We start from the raw sequence: 16,318 nt of genomic DNA, 5'->3' as shown, positions 1-16,318 counted from the left end.
TATCTTCAATGAGTAGAAAGATGACAAGCCTACGGACTCGGGCTCGAGTCACAAAATGCGTAGTCACTTGTTCTCTCTCCATCCTAGCATATGGGAGATAGTAGAGAGTGGAATGAAAATTTGATAGCTCGGATAGCCCTTTGTTTATCAATGAACAAATTCATAAAAACGCACAAGCTACTACTGTGTTGCTAGCTTCATTGTGCAGGGATGAGTACCATAAAGTGAGCGGCTTGGACAATGCCAAGCAGATCTGGGACACCCTCAAGATCTCACATGAGGGTAACGACGTCACCATGCTCACCAAGATGGAGTTGGTGGAGGGCGAACTTGGGAGATTCGCTATGATAAGGGGGGAGGAGCCAACCCAAACATACAACCGGCTCAAGACCCTTGTCAACAAGATAAGGAGCTATGGAAGCACGCGATGGACGGACCACGACGTCGTCCGCCTAATGCTAAGGTCCTTTACTATTCTTGATCCTCATCTTGTGAACAATATTCGTGAGAATCCTAGGTACACCAAGATGACGCCCGAGGAGATACTTGGAAAGTTTGTAAGCGGGCGGATGATGATCAAGGAGGCTAGATACGTGGATGATGCATTGAATGGCCCAATCCAAGAGTCTCAAACTATCGCTCTCAAAGCAAAGAGAAGCAAGGAGGCGTTACCGAGCAAGGTGGCGCAAATTGAGGCGATCGGGCTTAATGATGAAGACATGGCCCTCATCATCAAGCGCTTCAAGACGGCGCTAAGGGGTCGCAAGGAGCATCCCAACAAGACCAAGACAAAGGGGAAGCGCTCATGCTTCAAATGTGGTAAGATTGGTCACTTTATCGCTAATTGTCCCGATAATGATAGAGACCAGGAAAAGAAGAGTGGAAAATGGAAAAATAAGAAGAATTACAAGAAGGCAAAGGGCGAGGCACATATTGGAAAGGAGTGGGATTCGGATTGCTCCACGTCTGACTCCGACAACGAAGGACTCGCCGCCACCACCTTCAACAAGTCATCCCTCTTTCCCAACGAGCATCACACATGTCTCATGGCTAAGGAGAAGAAAGTAAGTACTCGAAACTCTACTTATGCTTCTTCTAGTGAGGATGAGTCTAGTGATGATGATGAAATAGACTATTCATGCTTATTTAAGGGCTTAGATAGATCTAAGATTGACAAGATTAATGAATTGATTGATGCTTTAAATGATAAGAATAGGCTACTAGAAAAGCAAGAGGATCTTTTGTATGAAGAACATGGTAAGTTGTAGAGGCACAAAAATCCCTTGCATTAGAAATTAAGAGGAATGAAATGCTTGCTTGTGAGTTGTCTACATGCCATGATTCTATTTCTAACTTAAAGAGCATAAATGATGATTTGAATCCTAAGTTAAAAATAACTAGTAAATCAACATCTTGTGTTGAAAATGATGTTATTTGCAATAGGTGTAAAGATTTTGATATTGATGCTTGTAGTGAACACATAGCCTCTATTGCAAAATTAAATGATGAAATTGCTAGTCTTAATGCCCAACTTAAGACTAGCAAAAGTGAATTTGACAAATTAAAATTTACAAGGGATGCCTACACAATTGGTAGACACCCCTCAATTAAGGATGGTCTTGGCTTCAAGAGGGAAGTCAAGAACTTAACAAGCCATAAGGCTTCCATCTCCGCAAAGGAGCAAGGGAAGGCCCCTATGGCTAGTAATGCTAAAAAGAACCATGCCTTCATGTACCATGATAGGAAATTTTCTAGAAATGTTCATGATGATAGGAGTTGTAATGCTTACAATTCAAATACCATGGTTGCTTCTAGTTCTTCTATTATGCATGATAGAAATTTGGCTAGGAGAAATGTTATTAATCACATGCCTAGAAGAAATGTTGTTCATGTTTCTAGGAAAATAATTAATGAACCTTCTACAATTTATCATGCTTGTAATGCTTCATTTGCAATTTGTAGAAAGGATAGAAAGGTGATTGCTAGGAAATTAGGGGCAAAATGCAAGGGAGATAAAACTTGCATTTGGGTCCCTAAGACAATTGTGACTAACCTTGTAGGACCCAACAAGAGTTGGGTACCTAAGACCCAAGCCTAAATTTGCCTTGCAGGTTTATGCATCCGGGGGTTCAAGCTGGATTATCGACAGCGGATGCACAAACCATATGACGGGGGAGAAGAAGATGTTCACCTCCTACGTCAAAAACAAGGATTCCCAAGATTCAATAATATTCGATGATGGGAATCAAGGCAAGGTAAAAGGGTTAGGTAAAATTGCTATTTCATCCGAGCACTCTATATCTAATGTGTTTTTAGTTGAGTCTCTTGGATATAATTTGTTATCTGTTAGTCAATTATGCAATATGGGATATAATTGTCTATTCACAAATGTAGATGTGTCTGTCTTTAGAAGTGATGGTTCACTAGCTTTTAAGGGTGTATTAGACGGCAAACTTTACTTAGTTGATTTTGCAAAAGAGGAGGCCGGTCTAGATGCATGCTTAATTGCTAAGACTAGCATGGGCTGGCTGTGGCATCGCCGCTTAGCACATGTGGGGATGAAGAACCTTCACAAGCTTCTAAAGGGAGAACACGTGATAGGTCTAACCAATGTAACTTTCGAAAAAGATAGACCTTGTGCAGCTTGTCAAGCAGGTAAACAAGTGGGAGGAGCACATCACAGCAAGAATGTGATGACCACATCAAGACCTTTGGAGCTGCTACACATGGACCTCTTCGGACCCGTCGCCTATCTAAGTATAGGAGGAAGTAAGTATGGTCTTGTTATAGTTGATGAATTTTCCCGCTTCACTTGGGTATTCTTTTTGCAGGAAAAATCTGAAACCCAAGGGACCCTCAAGCGCTTCCTAAGGAGAGCTCAAGACGAGTTTGAGCTCAAAGTGAAGAAGATAAGGAGCGACAATGGGTCCGAGTTCAAGAACCTTCAAGTGGAGGTGTACCTTGAGGAGGAAGGGATCAAGCACGAGTTCTCCGCTCCCTACACACCACAGCAAAATGGTGTGGTAGAGAGGAAGAACAGGACGCTAATAGACATGACGAGGACGATGCTTGGAGAGTTCAAGACCCCCGAGCGTTTTTGGTCGGAAGCCGTGAACACGGCTTGCCACGCCATCAACAGGGTCTACCTTCATCGCCTCCTCAAGAAGACGTCGTATGAGCTACTAACCGGTAACAAACCCAATGTTTCGTATTTTCGAGTTTTTGGGAGTAAATGCTACATTCTAGTGAAGAAGGGTAGGAATTCCAAATTTGCTCCCAAAGCCGTAGAAGGGTTTTTGTTAGGTTATGACTCAAATACAAAGGCGTATAGAGTCTTTAACAAATCATCGGGTTTGGTTGAAGTCTCTAGCGACGTTGTATTTGATGAGACTAATGGCTCTCCAAGAGAGCAAGTTGTTGATTTTGATGATGTAGATGAAGAAGAAGTTCCTACGACCGCAATACGCACTATGGTGATTGGAGATGTGCGGCCACAGGAACAAGATGAGCAAGATCAACCCTCTTCCTCAACAATGGTGCAACCCCCAACTCAAGATGATGAACAGGAGGCGTGTGATCAAGGAGGAGCACAAGATGATCAAGTAATGGAGGAAGAAGCACAACCGGCACCTCCAACCCAAGTTCGAGCGATGATTCAAAGGGATCATCCCGTCGACCAAATTTTGGGTGATATTAGCAAGGGAGTAACTACTCGATCTCGATTAGTTAATTTTTGTGAGCATTACTCCTTTGTCTCTTCTATTGAGCCTTTCAGGGTAGAAGAGGCCTTGCTAGATCCGGACTGGGTGTTGGCCACGCAGGAGGAGCTCAACAACTTCAAAAGAAATGAAGTTTGGACACTGGTGCCTCGTCCCAAGCAAAATGTTGTGGGAACCAAGTGGGTGTTCCGCAACAAACAAGACGAGCACGGGGTGGTGACAAGGAACAAGGCACGACTTGTGGCAAAAGGTTATGCCCAAGTCGCAGGTTTGGACTTTGAGGAGACTTTTGCTCCTGTGGCTAGGCTAGAGTCCATTCGTATCTTGCTAGCATATGCCGCTCACCATTCCTTCAAGTTGTTCCAAATGGATGTGAAGAGCGCCTTCCTCAACGGGCCAATCAAGGAGGAGGTGTACGTGGAGCAACCCCCTGGCTTCGAGGATGAACGGTACCCCGACCACGTGTGTAAGCTCTCTAAGGCGCTCTATGGACTTAAGCAAGCCCCAAGAGCATGGTATGAATGCCTTAGAGATTTTTTAATTGCTAATGCTTTCAAGGTTGGGAAAGCCGATCCAACTCTTTTTACTAAGACTTGTGATGGTGATCTTTTTGTGTGCCAAATTTACGTCGATGACATAATATTCGGTTCTACTAACCAAAAGTCTTGTGAAGAGTTTAGCAGGGTGATGACTCAGAAATTCGAGATGTCGATGATGGGCGAGTTAAGCTACTTCCTTGGGTTCCAAGTGAGGCAACTCAAGGATGGAACCTTCATCTCCCAAACGAAGTACACGCAAGACTTGATCAAGAGGTTTGGGATGAAGGACGCCAAGCCCGCAAAGACTCCGATGGGAACCGACGGACACACTGACCTCAACAAAGAAGGTAAGTCTGTTGATCAAAAAGCATACCGGTCTATGATAGGGTCTTTACATTATTTATGTGCTAGTAGACCGGATATTATGCTTAGTGTATGCATGTGTGCTAGATTTCAATCTGATCCAAGGGAGTGCCACTTAGTGGCTGTGAAGCGAATTCTTAGATATTTAGTCGCTACGCCTTGTTTCGGGATCTGGTATCCAAAGGGGTCTATCTTTGACTTGATTGGATACTCAGACTCCGACTATGCTGGATGTAAGGTCGATAGGAAGAGTACATCAGGGACGTGCCAATTCTTAGGAAGGTCCCTGGTGTCATGGAGTTCTAAGAAACAAACCTCCATTGCCCTATCCACCGCTAAGGCCGAGTACGTTGCCGCAAGACAGTGTTGTGCGCAACTACTTTGGATGAGGCAAACCCTTAGAGACTTTGGCTACAATCTGAGCAAAGTCCCACTCCTATGTGATAATGAGAGTGCTATCCGCATGGCAGATAATCCTGTTGAACACAGCCACACTAAGCACATAGACATCCGACATCACTTTTTGAGAGATCACCAGCAAAAGGGAGATATCGAAGTGTTTCATGTTAGCTCCGAGAACCAGCTAGCCGATATCTTTACCAAGCCTTTAGATGAGCAGACCTTTTGCAAGTTGCGTAGTGAGCTAAATGTCTTAGATTCGCGGAACTTGGATTGATTTATAGCATACTTATGTTTATGCCTGTGATCATGTTCCTTATGCATTTTGTTGCTTATTTATGGTGCTCAAGTTGTACAAGCACACCCTGGACCTCACAAGTCCGTTGCAAAGTGATGCACATATTTAGGGGGAGATGTGTTACAACTTGACCCTTTGAGACTAACTATGTGCTTGAGTTTGCTTGATTTAGTCTCTAAGGAGGATTGAAAGGGAAAAGGTGGACTTGGACCATGCAAGACTTCCACTGCACTCCGATGAGAGGGTAACTTATTCTAAGTTCATCTTTATGATCTTATTGCCTTTTACTCTTAGTTGAAGATTTTGGTGAGGCAATGAGGTTAAAGGGCCAAGATTGATCCCGTTTTGGTGCTTAATGCCAAAGGGGGAGAAAATAAAGGCCAAAGCAATAAATGGATCAGCTACCACTTGAGAAATTTTGAAAATAGTAGAATAGAGCTTTTGGTTTGTCAAAACTCTTTTATTGTCTCTTTTGTCAAAAAGTTGACCTCTTGTGGGGAAAAGTGTTGATTATGGGAAAAAGGGGGAGTTTTCGAAATCCTTGATCAATTTCTTTTGGAATAGCTCTCTTTATGTCTCTACAAGTGAATTTGACTTATAGATAGGAAATTGAGTTTGATTTGCAAAAACAAACCAAGTGGTGGCAAAGAATGATCCATATATGCCAAATTTGATTCAAAACAAATTTGAGTTTTCATTTGCAGTAATATTGCACTTGTTCTAGTTGCTTTATGTTGTGTTGGCATAAATCACCAAAAAGGGGGAGATTGAAAGGGAAATGTGCCCTTGGGCCATTTCTAAGTGTTTTGGTGATTTAGTGTCCAACACAAGTGCTTAAGTGTTAATATATGCAAAGTGGTGGACAAAGTGCAAATCAAGTCATAAGGTATGTTTCTCAGACTTAGTACATTGTTTTAAGGACTAATGTATTGTGTCTAAGTGCTGGAAACAGGTGAAAACAAAATGGAGAGAGATTGCCTTGTTTCAGCCAAAGCCAGCGCTGTCTGGGTGCACCGGACTGTCCGGTGGTGCACCGGACAGTGTCCGGTGTGCCAGGTTGGCTCAGGCGAACTTGGCGCTCTCGGGAATAAATTAACGGTGTACGACTATAATGCACCGGACTGTCCGGTGAGCCATCGGTCGGGCGGGCCAACGATCGGCTGCGCGATCTGCGCGAGACACGTGGCCGAGCCAACGGTCGCGAGGGGGCACCGGACTGTCCGGTGTGCACCGGACAGTGTCCGGTGCGCCAACGGCTCCCAGGCGCCAACGGTCGGCTACGCCACAGAAGGAAAGAAATCCGCACCAGACAGTGTCCGGTGTGCACCGGACTATCCGGTGCGCCAGGCGACAGAAGGCAAGATTTGCCTTCCTGGAATGCTCTCAACGGCTCCTAGCTGCCTTGGGGCTATAAAAGGGACCCCTAGGCGCATGGAGGAGAACACCAAGCATCCTCTAAGCATTCCTAAGCACTAAGACATCGATTCCGCGCCTTTGATTCTTTGCGATAGCAATTAGAGCTCTAGTCGAGTTGTGAACTCATTGAGTTGTGTTGTGAGCTCTTGTTGCGACTTGTGTGCGTGGTGTTGCTGTGATTTCTTGTCTTGAGTGTGTTGCTTATCCCTCTCTTACTCTGTGCTTCTTTGTGAACTTCAAGTGTAAGGGCGAGAGGCTCCAAAGTGTGGAGATTCCTCGCAAACGAGATATAGTAAAGCAAGCAAAACACCGTGGTATTCAAGTGGGTCTTTGGACCGCTTGAGAGGGGTTGATTGCAACCCTCGTCCGTTGGGACGCCACAACGTGGAGTAGGCAAGCATTGGTCTTGGCCGAACCACGGGATAAACCACTGTGCCATCTCTGTGATTGATCTCTTGTGGTTATTGTGTTTTGTTGAGACTCCTCTCTAGCCACTTGGCATTATTGTGCTAACGCCTAATCAAGTTTTGTGGATTAAGTTTCAAGTTTCACAGGATCACCTATTCACCCCCCCTCTAGGTGCTCTCATGAATCTAGGAGATCATTAATTAATTGTCACCTTGAGCTTGTCCATGGCGAAGGCTGGGTTGACCACCCTCCGATGGCGCACCCAGTCGGTGCCTTCCACCAGGACCAGCCCTTTGCCGAGCATTGCCAGGATAGTCGGGTGGGCGTCGTCCTTGAAGAAATGGCCAGACTTGTTGGAAAGAACCTGCCTTACCGACTCGTAGTCGAAGAGGCAGACCCGGGGCCGCGGACCCATCCAGTACAGGAATGGCTCCCCTGCGTGACGTTGGAACGAAAATCTTCAGTTCAATTCCATGCCAAGCCGGAGAGAGTTAAAACTGGTACCCAGCCATGAGTTTAATTTCAGTGTTCGTTTTGCCTGAGAACTCAACTACAGTACAGAAAAGTAGTGCTAGCATGGAAGTAGTGAAAAATATATCAAGCATAGCAGGAACAGAGGAACAGATCAACAGAGCATAGATGATCAATAACATCGAATCAGGAAGGAACAACGGATACAGGAGACGCATAGAAATAGATACATCCTGGATGATTGGACGAACAGACAGGCATACCTACCGTACTGCTGCTTCCGGGCGAGGAAGTGGGGCATCACCCTGGGGAGGTAATTGTGGTCGTGGACGTCCAGCCGAAGCCCGTCGTCGGCCTCCGCCTTCATCTTCCTCATCTCGCGGTTGCAGCCGCTGAGGAAGCTGTAAGGCGGCCCGCGGACCCCCTACGCCCTGAACATGCCAGCCACGGCGCGGGCCGCCAAAGGAGGCGCACCACGACGTAGTCCCAGAGCCACGCCGCCGCCAGCGCCAGGAGCGCTGTCGCCGAGGCCAGGAGCAACGTGGCCGCCATGCCCGCACACGGTTTGATCGCCTCGCACGCTGGGTGGGTGGGGCCTGGGGGGAGGGGGTGACTGCCTGTGTGAGAGGAGGTGCCGGTGCGCTGCCATCTCTCCAAATCATTTATATAGCTCAGAGTATACACGAGTTGAATAAAAAACAAGGACCAAGTGATAGCAAACAGAAGAGAAATCAAAGCGGAAAACAATCATACACAAACATCGACCTATCACTTATCAACACCCTCGCTCATCATCAATTCATTCAATTGGTGACAAACTGGACAAATGCCACACATAAAACGTCAGCACAAAGCAAGACACAACAGATGAACCCCATCTATACTGCTGAATGGTTTTATTTTCACACTGAGTCAGTACCGACTAACGAAACATCGATAAAACACCCAGGGATGAAACTGACACACGGAGCATATGGATTCAGTTGAACCCTAAAAACCCATCGAAATTAAACAGCATTTCGCCCTAAAAAAATCATGGAAAATAAACTGCGTTCGTCCTTGGTAAGCTCTCAGATGTTAGATGCCAACGAACGTCAGTGTTGCCCACTGCAGAATAATAAGAAAGAACCACCAACGGATGCACCGTATTAACAACCCACCACGATGAACAAAAAATCCCAACATAACAAAAATGGAATCTAGCCTAAAGAGCAGCAGAATCCTTGCATATGAATGAGTTTCTTGCGAAGTTAATGTCCAAAAGTTCAGCTGTAAACTGAACCACTAAAGAACGAACCGCCTTGTCAACTTGTAACGGGCACGTGCACTAATCCAACGAAGGAGAACCGATATCACAATTTTTTAAAAGTTTCTTATAAATCAACTCTTATATATGATCCTATCTTTTTGCCTCCTATATATAATACAAGAAAATAACACATAGGTTTGCCTCCTAGAAGGTGTTAAAAAGACAAACCTGTCTCCAGTCCCCAATTCATGGCTTGAACAAACAAATGAAGGCCTTTGCAGGGAACTATATGATATTTGAAGTCGGTCTCCAAATGATCCATGTCAACCTAAAATACAACTATGTTAGTCCTTCCCATTCTTTTGTATGTTCAACATTTAGGCAAACTACGAAATTTTGTTCCTTGTGTCTAGTACAAACTACGAAACTTTGTTCCTGATTGGCTCACTGTACATGCACGAATTATGAACAGAACAGGGGGTCTGCTCCTTGCATATGCTAAATTGAATTACCTCTTCCATTAGTGTATGAATTACTACTTGAAAAGATTTTGGACACTTTGAAGCAGTATTGAGAACTGATGGTTTCATCATTATAAGACAAGTAACCCAGTCAGTTAGGCATAACAAAAAATGGGCAAATAAAATAGTGTTGTTGTTCTTCAGATAATCTGGCATGCGCACGTATGATTCCTAAATGAACCTTTCGTTTGTGCATCATGTGGTAATACAACTCCAGTGGAAGTGATGTCTGCAAGGGAGAGCAGATAACTCAGCTCCATCTTCGTATGATGAGAGACAGACACAACATTCCTGAAGGAACAAAGAATCTCTCAGCAAAACACAAGAGAGACGTCGGAAACAAAGACACTCATATTGGCACAGAAGCATTGTTCAATCTGTTTGCCAACTGAAGTAACCAAAAACATATTGTTGAAAATTTTGTACTGGCATGCCAGTATGGACAAAGGGGAAACAAAATCCACGGCGCACTGATGCCTTACAAAATGGCAACATAAACATTATGCTCCTTTTTTGGGGAAAAAGGGATGTGCCTTAACAGGCATAAAAAGATCATGACATAGTGCAAAAGACATTGAAAGAATACGGATACGGAACATAAGTTCTTACAACATCCTCACGAAGCAGAATACACTCACTCGTTGACATCCCACTATTATTAAGGATAGGGATCATCAGACTATCAATCATGCTTGGTTGATCCTATGGCAGTCCTCCACAAAAGCACAAACAGATAGAAGAATAGGAAATGGAATTATATTATAAAAAAATCATAAAATGGCTGCAAGAGAAGGTACTACAAAAGGGTAACAAACATAAAAAAAGTGTTTTATTCATGAATAACCATTTCATCAAATTGATCAGACTGCACAGAACTCCCAAGTTGGAGTTCACAATACTTGGGACCAGGCCTAAGGCCAAGGGCAGCAGCCTTAGATGGATCAAATTTTCCCTTAGATGCATTTCGATCAGCATCAAAGCCTTAGATGCATTTCGATCAGCACCAAAGCTATGTGTGTGAAGCATTGCTCTGTTGGGATAAAAGATCTCATTGCCCCAGTTCATAACTCAAGATCAGAAGGCCCCCATATGTTCACTTGATTTCAAGTTAGCAGGAAGAAGACTACAGTTAGTTGGTTGAAACACTTTTAATAGAGAATGCATAAATGCATCTGTTGATAGAAAAAACACATAAAAAGAAACCATGTCAACATACCAACATGCCCTCACCTCCAATTCTTGCTAGAGTTATTTGGTTGTGTACTACAATATCAAAACAACTGACACTGCCCTCTGGTTTGTGGGTCGGCTGATGGCGAAATTAGACCTGTCACCGCTGGCTTGCGCGCGCGTGTCGAACAGTGTGATGATGATTCTTGAACTACGAGGATCATATCGCATGGATCAGCAATCAGCAACGGATAAATGGAATGGTACAGTGTCAATACCTATTGTAATTGTAGTAAAACAAAGACAAAGAAAGGAGCAAGGATCAATAAAACTTACATGCTAAAATAGCCCTGCCACTTGGCATCCTGCACACATTGGACAAAAACGAAAAAAAAACATGTTAGAGTCAGTCTCCAATCAGGCACATGAACAGACGACTAATATATTAATATTCGTACAAGTTAAGGGATATAACTTTAAAATACAGTGTTGTAACTTCGGTACGATGTAGCGTCCTGATCTGAGTATTTGACACTGCAGAAAGTGAGAAGAGGGGGGCCACCGCAAACCAACATGCAGGCTTGATGTCGATCTCAATGTCAAAGTAGACCTTGTGGGTAACCTCTGTCAGGTCCTTCTAACCCTGACAAACCAGAAGTCAAACACAACGATTAGCTGCTTGGAGACCGATCCAACGAAGATCCAGTCATCCTGAGTTTAGAATACACACGTAATCATAGTTGTAGTCTGTCTACTCAATAATCCTAAGTCCAAAACTCCCCAACAATTCAGAATAGACAATTACACACACATGAAATTTGCTAGTGGTAGTATGCAAATGCGATAAGCCATAAAGAGTGGGTGGTTGGTTGTCTAAGTGCATGTCTTGCTAGCAGCTTCCATGTAATTAATCAATGGAAGATAAAGATGGGTTGCTCAGCATCCGCTCGGTTCAGACGAGGATGCCAAACAAGAAAAAGAAAGAATGATTGAATGAAAGGCACAAATGGGTATCACACTGATTCAATACAACAAACATGTGGCTCGCACACATGGGCATCACACGACATGAGTAAAAGAGCATCCGGAACTCACCGAAAAGGCCACCCCGACGGCGTCCGCCTCTGGTTGCGCCTGGCGGTCACAATAGAACTGGTACTGGCTGACAGCCTGACATCGCCTAGGGGACCGTCTTGAGCTGCTCCATGTGCACCCCCACAGGCAGGATCTTGATGCTCACCGTACGGCCGTAGTACTCGAGGCAAATGTGCCCCCTCTTGAACTCGTACGAGAGCCCGAGCATCCGGCCGCAGCAGGAGAGGAAGTAGCGCACGTAGTCGAAGGTGTGGAAGCCGATGAGGTCGGAGTTGAGCAGGGCGCGCAGAAGCTCCTCGCGCACGGGGAGCGTCTTGTAGATCTCGGACGAGGGGAACGGCGAGTGCAGGAAGAAGCCGAGCTTGATGCGGTTGAATCGCTTGCGCAGGAAGGTGGGGAGCACCATGAGGTGGTAGTCGTGGTCGTGCCTGGAAATGGCCTACCTCCTCCAAGTTCGACACCTGCTCCCATGCCATCACCGCCATTGAGCGTGAGTGGTTTCCTAGACGCACACTGATGCTGCCCAGATCAGAGGCCACCACTGCTGCCATGGAGATGGTCGCCATCGAGGACCTCACCAGCCTCCCCTTGTGACCTCACGTTGACGACGAATAGCCGGCCTGGGTCGCTGGAGGGGGCGATGGAGGGGGCATCGATGGAAGGGGATGGTGGGGAGCGGGCGAGGATGGCGGGGGCGATCGTGGCAGCTGTACATGGGATGTGGACGCCGATGGAAGGACGCGACAATTGCGGATGTGGAGCGGCGATGGAGGGGTTCTGATGGAAGGGGATGGCGGTGAGCGGGGCGAGGATGGAGGAGGCGGTCGTTGGCTTCCATCAACGGAGAGCGGGGCGAGGATGGCGGGGTTGACGCGAAGCCAGCGAGGCCGAGGATGGATGGGGCGGCCGCGGAGCATCCTGAAATTGCGCCATCCATCGACGGAGATCTGGGCACGGTAGGAGCAAGGATGTCGGAGGCAGAACGGGGCGGTGTGGACGCCTACACTGCTAACATATAGAGTAGTAGAGATATGGCTAAAACTTTGACAAGTATGATCAGTTGAGAATAGTTAAGATTGTGTATTGTGCATTTGTGTAGTTGAGACTTGTATGTGGATTTGAATGAACAATCATGTCTTTAATATATATATATATATGTATATATATTGTGCTTAAAACTTGTGAGTGAACATGAATGCTCAATTATGTGTGGATAAGACTATGTATTATGTATTTATGTGAATGAGACTTGTTTGTTGATGTAAATGAACAATTGTGTGTGGTTAGGACTAACTTATTGTGAGTTTTTTTATTTAAGTTACTGTTTTCGATCGATTCTGACATATTTTGTCTAGATTTATCTGTTTTCGATATACTAGGATTTACCAGCCGTAATTCATTTCCGGCTTTTTAGTTTTTCAATTTCGATCGAACAAAAATTTATACGGGTGAAAATGGTAAGATGATTTTTTCTGACCGTTACCGACCGTTTTTACCCCCTACCGTGAAGCCTACAAATGAAGTTTGAAATACCACGACCTCGTCTTCATCTCCACCAGTCACTCCCTTGTTCGGCTCTTTCTTCCCCCCTCGCTTGTGGCACCGTCGCACCATGTGCATCCTGTCCCCAGGGACACCACACATTCCCCATCGCCCTCCGTCGCACCGGCGTCCGCATCCGATGGTGCCTCCGAACCGGACTCAGAGCTTGCCTCGGCCATGGCGAACGCATTTGTGTTCGTCTCTTGCATGCCCACGCGTCACCCATGGACACCCTCCTGGCCCCGTACCTCCCGCACCTCGACGCTTCACACCACCCGAAAGTGATCTCCCTTGCCACCGCCGACCAGTGCTCGCCTCTCCGCACACACTCCTCGCCTACCGCAGTCTCGTCTCCCCTCCATCCTTCCTCCCTTCCTTACTCCCGCCTCCTCCCCATGCTCCCCTACCGCAACCTACTCCCGCTCCTCCTCGACTTTGTCCCGTTCGACCCTGTCGGGGAGGAGAGATAGAGCCAGAGAGAGGTGAAGATTAGCGTGAGAAAACTATGTTATTGTTTACTTCTAGAACAAAAGGTAAAGAACAGAAGATAAATTAATTATTGATTCGATTGTTGGTCTTTCAATCAGTCGTACCCCGTCAAATATATAAGGAGGTGTTTGGATCCGTTCCTAGGTATCTCCCAACAACTATCACAGATTTAGAGGGATAAAATTACGCGTTATTTGATATATTCGTGGACCGTTCGTGACTATGGACAAACCATATATCCGTATATGGCAGCCATGAGCTGCCGGCGACCCGTGCTGGTGTCGTGCGTCGGCTGAAGCGTGCGAACGCGAGATATGCTGGCGCGCCAAAGACCAATTCCCGCGCTCCAAAGACAACAAATTTTATTTTGGGAGGAGACTGCGGGTAGATTTCCGCAGCGTGGGAGCTTGTATTCGCCGGCGAAGATTTCAGGAGAAGAGATGAGGAACAATGAACAGTTAGAGGCTTGCTTTTGATTTTTTTTTATTTTCTCTAAAATAGGAATTAGAAGAAGATATATTGGATTATTGGGTACTATTGAAGATGCTTAGTGGAACCAACACCCTCCTCACCAAACTACAGTGGAACCAAATACCCTTAGGCCTAGTTTTGATAATCTAGTAATAAAAGAGATTTGAGTGGATTGAGATGTACTATAACGCCCCGTTTGGATCATTGGAACTGAATTTCATTCTAATAATAGTAATTTAGACATATATCAATTAAGCTAATTCGGTTTTATGTAGAATATATTTGTATACTATTATTAGCAAGATATCAGAGATATATATGTGTTACATTTTTACTATAGAAGAGTGAGACGAAGAGTGTCATGTAAGTTACAAATTAGAAACAAATTCTACTCATGTATAAAATCATTTTCCCATCCTCCACCTGAATTTGAGATAAGCTTATATCTTAAGCTTGTAAAGTGGTGAAATGTCAAATTCCAAACTAAATAAGTTATTTTATTGAGTGAATTCCAATTCCGCTAAAATGAAGGGATCCAAACTTCTAGTAAGAGTTTTGATCTATTGAGAATTTATACTCTCCAATCCCAATTTTTGGTATTATTGAGAATTTATATACTCTCTAATCTCTCCAAACCACTTCAATATTAGACTATCCAAACTAGGCCTCATTTCTCCCACGCAGGCCCGCACTGGTAGCCCGGGATGCATCCAAATTCCCGATCAAAGTAGTGTACAATTGTCTGGTCTGACTAGTTGTCTGGTTCACCGCTCATGGCTCACCTGTATTGAGCTCGTCACTCGTCAGGGACTTGCCACCCAGCATCGCCGCTCCTGCAGTCCCCTGCAGACTACAGGATTTGTCGCTTGGGTTTAGAGACTGAGCAAACTCTCACGATTTTCGTCTATGGCCACAAGCTCAAAGAGCACTTGTCAGGGCTGGGCATCGTTGCAAAGATATATCCAAATCGCATGTACTCCAGGAAACCGTAGCATCTCACCTGAACACTGCATTTTATTCCTCATCATAAACATGACATCCAAACTAGACATATCGAGCATGCTGTACATCCGCCTCTCCGATCAAAGAGAGACGCATACAGCATATAGTACTGCACTGCACTGCATGCCCCCAGACACAAGCATGCACACACAAAGCACAACACATAAACGACTAGCTAGAGCTATCGCGGCGACCGAGACTCTACGGCAGCGTACGTAGCAGCAGCCACCGCCTTTAAGGGCCATATGCCGCCGCGCCGGCAGTGGTTCAAGGAGGTCGCGCGCGCGGTCCGCTCGAGTGTGGTTCTTCTCTCAAGACCCCTGCGCCTGGTCGATGCGGTGCTGTGCTGCATCCTTGATGTCGCGGGCCTTGGACGCCAGCCTCGCCTTGGCGTGGTCCAGCTGGTCGGCGCCCGGCGGGTGCTTGCCCGTCAGGTACTTGTACATCCAGGAGAACACGGACAGCGCAGCGACGCCGAGGCCGCCGGAGGTGACGAACCCGGCCGCCATGAGCGCCAGCGCGATGGCGGCCGGCACCAGCACCGGGCTGAAGATCACCAGCACGGGGGTGGCCACCGTGAGCGCGATCACGGTGCCGGCCAGGATCAGCCCGGACAGCACCAGCATCGACCCGCCGAAGGTCGCGGCCGTCGCGGCCTTGAGCGCCGTCATCATGGCGCCCTGCTTCTGCTGCTGCTGCGCCTCGCCGTGCATGCCGCCCCCGCGCTGGAGGTCGCCGTAGCCCCCGCCACCTCCCGTCGCACCCCGGTGGTGATCAGCCATGGTAGGCTAGCAGAGCGAGCTAGGTACCCCACGTGCGCACGCTGCCCAGAGCTCCTGCCGCTGATGCTTGAGCTACGACTACGAGTGCGATAGATGAGGGCGAGGGAGAGAGCTGGGTGTTTATAGAGGGCGTGGCAACGCGCGGAGGCGGGATCTGGCGCGGCCGCGTGGGACGCATGCGGGACTCGTGTCGGGGGCAGCGCGACACCTGTGTAGGGGGTGTCGAGGACAAGGCTTCCTCGGTCGCGCCGCTTCCGCGCGGCGATATATACGAGGTTGTGCGCGCGCGCGCGCGCGCGCGCCGTTGAGGATGCACTGCCGTTGGATCGGCCGCTGGTTGCCGGAGGTGGCGGGGCCGAATCTCATGTGGGCCGTAGTCCTTGC

At 46.6% G+C, this 16,318-nt stretch overlaps 1 protein-coding gene across 1 annotated transcript; it reads right to left on the bottom strand.

The window, feature by feature from the left end:
- Positions 1-15,147: 15,147 nt before the first annotated feature.
- LOC542263 (oleosin 1) lies at positions 15,148-16,029 on the bottom strand. The gene has a single exon (NM_001111868.2). The coding sequence runs from the start codon at positions 15,932-15,934 to the stop codon at positions 15,464-15,466; it is 471 nt and encodes a 156-aa protein (NP_001105338.2). The 5' UTR covers positions 15,935-16,029; the 3' UTR covers positions 15,148-15,463.
- Positions 16,030-16,318: the final 289 nt, after the last annotated feature.

This window comes from Zea mays, chromosome 2, assembly GCF_902167145.1.
Source record: "Zea mays cultivar B73 chromosome 2, Zm-B73-REFERENCE-NAM-5.0, whole genome shotgun sequence".
Classification (NCBI taxonomy): domain Eukaryota; kingdom Viridiplantae; phylum Streptophyta; class Magnoliopsida; order Poales; family Poaceae; genus Zea; species Zea mays.
Note: the sequence above shows the minus strand (reverse complement) of the source record. Positions and strands in the feature narration are given on the sequence as shown.

Coding starts and splice junctions, on each gene's coding strand:
- LOC542263 (NM_001111868.2), bottom strand. CDS start 15,934: ATGGCTGATCACCACCGGGGTGCGACGGGAGGTGGCGGGGGCTACGGC.